The 7,651-nt window shown below is 35.6% G+C and overlaps 1 protein-coding gene across 2 annotated transcripts in view; it reads right to left on the reverse strand.

Annotated features, from left to right (window-relative positions):
• Positions 1-3,179: 3,179 nt before the first annotated feature.
• LOC111436976 (angio-associated migratory cell protein) overlaps positions 3,180-7,651 on the reverse strand; it is a 9,960-nt gene continuing 5,488 nt past the window's right edge. For both annotated transcript variants that reach the window (XM_023074799.1, XM_023074798.1), the window contains exons 5-12: positions 6,196-6,315; positions 5,874-6,019; positions 5,623-5,770; positions 5,431-5,514; positions 4,693-4,808; positions 4,000-4,058; positions 3,678-3,768; positions 3,180-3,591 (exon numbers count right to left, since the gene is read on the reverse strand). In XM_023074799.1, coding sequence (XP_022930567.1) covers positions 3,364-3,591; positions 3,678-3,768; positions 4,000-4,058; positions 4,693-4,808; positions 5,431-5,514; positions 5,623-5,770; positions 5,874-6,019; positions 6,196-6,315 — 992 coding nt within the window. In that variant the 3' untranslated portion in view covers positions 3,180-3,363. The remainder of the gene's footprint in view (positions 3,592-3,677; positions 3,769-3,999; positions 4,059-4,692; positions 4,809-5,430; positions 5,515-5,622; positions 5,771-5,873; positions 6,020-6,195; positions 6,316-7,651) is intronic.

Here is a 7,651-nt window from a genome sequence, read left to right on the forward strand (position 1 = left end):
AGTTGGCAAACTTTCTAACCATCCTTACTTGACAATCTCATCTATAATATAAACTACTGATCATGGGTAATGGAACAAAATATAACTTCTGACATGACTTATGTAACACTCGAGTTCAAACGAAGATTAGTTTCGATTTTTCCTTTTAAGCTTAACCTTTTACATTGTATTGAGGGAATTAGAGATTGAATTTTAAGTTGAGGTAGAATAGAAAAATGCATAGAAAATACTAAAAACTTAAGAAAAATATAAAAGAATATAGTGAAAAATTAGGAAAAAAAAAAAAAGAAGCAAGTCAATAATGGAGGGACAAAATTGTCATTTTGACCCTGGCTGCTAACGATGAAGAAATGCTCTCACTCAAATCCATAAAAAAAATTCAAGGAAGAATGGAAAGTAAGAATTTTTATTTTTGTTCTAGAATAGGGAGATTTATGAGAAATTATGATCTTAATTTTTAGCCTGTTATTCTTGGAGGAATTTTGAATTCCTCATATGAAGGCGTAGTTAAATTGGATTCGAAGATGAATTTTCGGTATGCATTAAGAACAGTGAGATTTATAGTCTTAGAGAGATTTTGAATGGGTTTATTTCATTCTACCGGTTATTAATTATGAAAATAATACGTTTATAAAGATGAATTAAATCTCTATAATTTTGATGAAGGAACCGTTGATTTAAATAGAAAGTTATGAAAATTCAAAAAAATAGAAAGAATTTGTAAATCACGAGGAATTCTATGTTTCTGCACAAGAAGAAGGACACACATCGACGGAGGAGTGGTGGTGTGTAGCCGGCTGAGAGGACACATGTCAACAAAGGAGAGGGTCATGTGTCTAGCAAAGAAAAAGCCACGCATCGGCACATGGTTAGTCAGAGGAATCTGACTCGCACCCGAGGGCTGACCCACTCCACCAAACTCAAGAACCAAGTTGACCAGTAGGCGTCAATCCATATGCGCCATATGTCGTGCAGGCAACACGCATTCGTACTCACGGTGGACAACGCATGAGTCTCATTGTTTCTCCGTTTGACTTCTTTTATTAAGTTTTTTGCATCAATTTCTATACTAACCCTTATTTTTCTGGAATTAGGACCTACTAGAAAAATTTTAGAAATTTTAGAAATTTTAGAGCTCCTAACCTGTAAGTAACCACATAGACTTTAGGCTAGTAAACTTGTAGGAATTGCTAAGGTATGCTAGCATGCGAGCATCCTTTACCTTAGGTGGTTAAAATATGCATGTTTAGAATTACAAAAGGGTAATTTTGTTATGGTCCTAGGATAAGATTATGAGATGCATGTTATTTTTATATATTTTGCAGGGCTAGAAAGAAAACATGTGTGAATAGAATAGGAGTTGGACAATATGGATGAGTATGGTAGGTAAGATGTAAGAACTTACTAAATGTCCCTATGATGAGATTTGTGATAGATGTTGTTTTAAATGCTTTTCGATGTGTTAGAAAAGAGGACGGGCTAATGTGATATGTACTCCAAGCGATTGATGAATGTTATCTCCTCATTTAGCTTATTTGTTTGCATGAATGTTTTAGTTTATGTTTTTAGTATTTTAGGTGATTGATAGGATATCTCCTTACTAAGCTCATGAATGTTTATGTTTATGTTATGTATACCATATTCTAGGGGTGATCAACAGGATAATCTCCCTAGCAAAGCCATACATAAGAGAATCAAGATAAGACTAGAGTGCGAGAGCGAAAGTAGTTGCAAGTTGACCTAGGTCAATACGTTTTCAGCTGACCATGTACCATAGGATCGTGAGTTGCGATCAAAGATCTAAATTTGTGTGCACCCAAAGAGTGGCTTATCCCTGAGGAGCTAACCTCATACGTTCTGAAAACGAGAGATGAGATCTAAACCACGTAACACCCTAAGAACCTAGTAGACTTCCACGACATTCAAGTACGACAAAGGTAGTTCACCAAGCTATAAGCAGTATGAATGATGTCAATAGTTTCTCCACTACTCTTTCCATTCCGATATCACTACTTTTGAGGTAGGCATAGGGTGGCCAGAGTAGTATGTGCCCCAACCTTGTGAAAATGGCTAGAAGTCTCTTAAATAGAGTCATTATACTCTAAACCGATTCTTAAAAGGGGGTATGGAACCACATAGGTTGACCTAGTAGCTGGCTGACACATGGGGGATTGCATCCTCCAAATTGTCTGTGGGAGGATCCGCTTGTTAATCTTCTATGGATGATGTTCAAATTATCTCATACTATATTGTCCCCAACATTTTTATGAGGTAGCACCTCAATCCAAGACACCAAATATGTAGTGAGCAAAGCAAGCTACCTAAATAAAATAAAAAAATAAAGAAGTAGTTTACCTGTCACTCAACAGATCTGCGACCCTAAGAAAGTGTGACCCACGATAGTAAAACCCTTGGATGCTTACTAGATTAAGGATGGGGAGCCTAGAAGTAGGTTACTTATGGATTATTTTTATACTCACCCCTTTTTCTTTTTCTTTTTTTCTAGGCGTTCGTAAGCTACCAGCGAGGGGGGAGTGTTCGAGAGTTGTGGTCATAGAGGGGTCGTTGCGAAGGGTCAGTCCGTTTTTTGTAATTCATTATGTAATTGTATCCCAAACCCATTTCATCTTTGTAATAAATTTGAACAATGTCTTGTATTTGGATTTCATTTTGGATTTAATTGTGGTGTTTGTTTATTCTAAACCTGTTTTTTACACATATCTCTCATTAGTTTTACTGCATTTTTATATTTTATTTCATTTGCATTTTGGTCTTTGACTTAAAGGTCACAATTCGAGATTTAAAGTCTCAAAAAACAGATCGTGATAACCTAAGTTCTCTATTGACTCAAGCTCATATCTTTAACGTGTTATCTATCCCCTTAAGCCCCCTTTGGGCATACTCGAGGATCCCTAAGATCCATACCAAACTAATCAATCACGAATTGTCCCTACTAAACCTCACAACCTAGCACGCATTTAAGGACCAAATCACAGTGGTGATTAAGTTTATTTGCTTGTATTCAAAATGTGCTACTACTATTGGATTGCAAATTGTATTGGCTTCTCCACGTGAGGTGATATTGAGAGCTATAACTTCCAAAACACTAAATCATATCATTCATCAAAATTCAAACTATCATATTCTAAAACTTCCAAAACACTAAATCATATCATTCATCAAAATTCAAACTATCGTATTCTAAAACTTCCAAAAAACTAAATCATATCATTCATCAAACCTCAACAACCAAAAATTTTACATAACGATACCATGCAATGCTTGTTACAAATACAAACTCATACAAGATCAATAATGAGGATAACACTCGTGACATTCAACTTAAAACGAAGATACTACTACTTAATGATACTCTGCAATCTCAAAAACACGAGCTGTATTATCAAGAGCAACAGAAACAAGGTACTCGTGGTTGGCAGACACCGAGAGAGATTGGATGGCGTCAGTGTGCCCAGTAAAGGTTCTAACACATTCTCCAAGTAGACTGTCCCATATCCGTACTCGACCATCGACACATCCGGTCACAACGTACCGTGACGTGCCAATCCAAGTCAGACATGTAACTCCATCCTGTACAAAATAGGAAAGGAACAAATGTTTTAGCCAACACTATACAAGCACGGATTGTCAAAAACTTGAATCTGTTTGCAACGGACCTCGTGCTCGCATATACTGCGTGGCGACGACTGTCGAAGATCCCATATGATAAGCTTCTGATCCATTCCTCCAGTTGCAGCCCAAGGGGAGCTGATAGCAAGTTTACAACAATCAGAACATTCATACAATATGGAAAATAAAAGGTTCAAAAGCATTTTTGCAGAAATCTATTCTGGACTTTCCTACTAATTCAACGTAATTTATCAAATTCCTGGCATCTGGCAAGAGGATTCGTTTTTTCAGATCATCATGCTTTCATAATTTCTTGTTCGAAACATCTATCCTCATGATAATATATGACATAGCAGAAAGTGAAGATACCTTGGTGCTAGACCAATGCACTCGATTGAATCTGAATGGGAAACCAGAGAATTTACCACCTGTCAAAGGCAATAAGTGATTCGTTTCAATCCATCAATTGCACCACCAAGCCAAGAACATGAAAACATAAGAAATCTATATCCATGTTGACCAACTTAGGGATATCTCAACTAGTCCTACACAACATCGGTCAGACCCGACAATATTTAGTATTAGAAGGAAGCAGATATGATAAGCCAAGATTTTGTCCAAATTCTCAATCTATCTTGATGCATGACCCGTTAGATAACAAGACAGAAAATTCATAGAAACCCCATTTGTCATTATTAAAGGCCCAAAATAAATACAAAACAAAGTTTTAATATTAATTCGATACCAACTCTCTCGAAACCGTTATGTTCATGAAATGCTTTCAAGAAGCCAGATTTTCCAAGTTTTCAAGATGCTAGGTCTCGCTGGCTCCAATACAATGCTTATCTCTCTTATACATAACCGACCAACTAAACTGTAGCGTATATTAATACATATGTGCAACACCTAGTCTAAATGCTCAATTAAATATTCAAAAACACTAACATTTCCAAGAAAGATAAATGGTCATTCATTGTTAAGAACTTCCCTAGCAACTCCCTGCATAACAGCTGTCAGCTAAATAGACAGACGAAGGATGGGTAAATGAATTATAGAAATAACCTTTCCAGTTGCTATATTCACAATATGAACAGAACCATCATTTGAACCAGAAAGGGCAAGGGTTGAATCAGAACTGAGTGCTAGGGCAGTCAATCCTTCAGTGTGATAAGGATGACCTGAAGAATACAAAAAGGTAAAAATCGTCACCACAGAAGAACTAGTGACTTAATACGTACACAACACCGAGTTCAAGTTATTATCATATAAATAGTAATCATTTTAAAATTTTTTGGTATATACATTGTTTTTAGCTCAATGATGTAAGCTTAAATTGTATATCTCCATGAACTTCACAAAAAACTAAATCATTATAGTTAATCGAGAAAATATGTCACAAGTTTTTAGTTACATGATACCAAATTTTTTGGATTAAATTGTTATGAATTTGAAACGGACTAAGGACTACAATTGAAGATCTAATCATGAACGTATAGACACCAAAAGGATTTATAACCAAAAAATATATATATGACTCCTATAAATTCAATTTCCTATGCATAATAACTTACTAATAGGCAAGGATAGAAATTTTAATTCTCGGTACTCCGTAACCAATCAACATCTGTCCTATGGTAATATCATTTCCCCAAAATTAGACTCAGAAGATTGACGGTCAAGTTCCAAAATCAGGGTGCGGATTTCATTTTTTAATTCCTTGTGAGTTTGAGATTTCAAAAAAGCTTATAACTCTGTAAGGAAAACTTAAAAATGGGTTATACACTCAGTTTTCAATCATACCCCTCACAACATGAATATTTTCACCACTTTTTGGGTTCCATATCCTCATTGTTGCATCGTCCGAACCGGTGCAAATAATTTTACCTGGAGGAAAAGAAAACAAAAATAAAAAAACAGAAACGGAAAATTTACCAAACATGCACCAATTTTTACATGGGTAGTAAGAAAAAGAAACGGAGATTAGTTAAATACCATCAGGGGTAAAATCACCACAAGTAACACTCGCGCCATGACCAGAAAACATATTAAGATAGACACCTCTATCAGCATTCCACATCCAAACGGTGGAATCCTCAGAACCAGCCAAAACTAGATGTCCTCTCGGATGCCACCTTACCCACTGCGATATCAAATGGTTATTATTGATGAATCTACCACGATTATTGTAAAGAATGAACGACTTGGTTAGATTATCAATTATATAAAAATAAATATAGCTTCACCTCAATTCCCCCTCCAGGGCCTTCAAGTGTGCATTTAAGATTCCCTGACGAAATATCCCAAATTTGGATAAGTCCATCAAAACTCCCTGATGCAAGTAATTGTCCGTCTGCACTAAATGCTAGGCTAGACACAGAATCCTTGTGACCTGCATTCAGTTGCCCTTGAATCGGTTAGAAAAAATTATCAAATATTACATCTAATATGCTAATTCACAGGTTTAGCCAAAGGAAAGTGGGATTTGCTACTTAGCAAGCACAATGCAATGCTTTTGGAAGTGAAAACAAAAGGATATACATAAATTTACAGTATCATTGCACAAACCAGTAAGCTCCTGTGCAAAATCTCCTCTGCCAATCTTCCACATAAATCCTTTGTCATCTCCACCACCTGTTGCAACTAACATGGCATCTATTGGACTACAAGCCACCGTGTAAACCTCACCTAAGGAAAAGAGTTACACCAACATGAACTTCCATTACAGAAATGACAAAAATATCAATATTAAGATCTAAGTGAAGGGGAAAAACAAAAAAAGCTATTCCCAGAGTTCGTTTCTGTCTGTAAAAAGTTGGAAGGACATGAGCGATGTGTATCATTTTTTTTTATGGAGAAACCAGATCTTCCAAGTCTTGTGCGGATATTGCCAAATCCAATATGACGTCAAAGAAATTTCCAGTATGATCCATGACGAACTATGCCTCTTCTGAACTTTTGTGAAATTTAGTTGTAACCAGATTACGCATATGATAACTAGAAGGATATCAAGGGGGCTCTTGAGGAACATTTGAATATCAGTAGTCAAATTAACCCCCTTCATGGATGATAAAGCTATCCTCAGATTGGAAAATGGGAAAACCCCTTTGGTTCTTGAGCCAGGTGGAAGGTGGAGGTTAAAAAGTGTTTTTTCACTTGAAGCTCGAAAATTAATCAGATGAACACATGGCATTTTAGATTATATCATATGTTATTGTGTCTGAAGTTCAATTAAAAAAAAAACTTACCTCTAATATATAGGGAACACCAAACTTTTGAAGCTATTAGAACTTACTTTGGGGGTCTTGCTGGTATTTCTCTCCAAACTCTCAATCTCTTGGATTCCTCCTGTTCTTTCATTGAAGTAAAAAGGAATCATTGTGGTTTTCTTCTAACCTAAAACGAGATAAATGAAAAAAATAGGGGCAGTACCTTTCTAAGATTTGGTGATATTGCTTTATGTTCTGTTCAACTTTTTTTTTTCCTTCTTAAAAAACAATTTAGTATTGGATGGAAATTTTTCAAATCCCTTGGATATTCTTTGAGCACGTTTAGTGCATGCTTCCGAGGTTAAAAGGTGGTAGATGGAACATTAAATTCCAAAAATTCCAAATGAGCTTTGCATGTCCTGCTGTTTTTCTTGAAGGTCCTATCCAGAGGAAGTTATTGCAAGTTCCTTGCATGAAGAGCATTTGAAGTCGCTTTGAAAGAAAGCTTGTGGTTGAGGATCATTAAAACGCGTGATGCATTTTTTCTTAATCCCTGATTGAGATGGAGACTGTATCTCTCGAGCATAAATCTTGTGATCAAGCCATTTGTTGGTCTTCTCTTCAGGATTTATGTTCAATTTAGAAGGTGTTCTTATTTTTTCATTTTTTTGTTTTGCTTCTCTCCCTTGTGGAGATGGTATCTTTTGAGCTCTACTCTCTTTGCATTTTTTTTTCAATGAAAAGTTTCGTTTAAAGAGAGAAAAAAAAAAAAAAAAAAAAAAAAAAAAAAAAAAAAAAAAAAAAAAAAAAAAAAA

The sequence above is a fragment of the Cucurbita moschata genome, unplaced genomic scaffold (assembly GCF_002738365.1).
Source record: "Cucurbita moschata cultivar Rifu unplaced genomic scaffold, Cmos_1.0 Cmo_Scf00061, whole genome shotgun sequence".
NCBI lineage: Eukaryota > Viridiplantae > Streptophyta > Magnoliopsida > Cucurbitales > Cucurbitaceae > Cucurbita > Cucurbita moschata.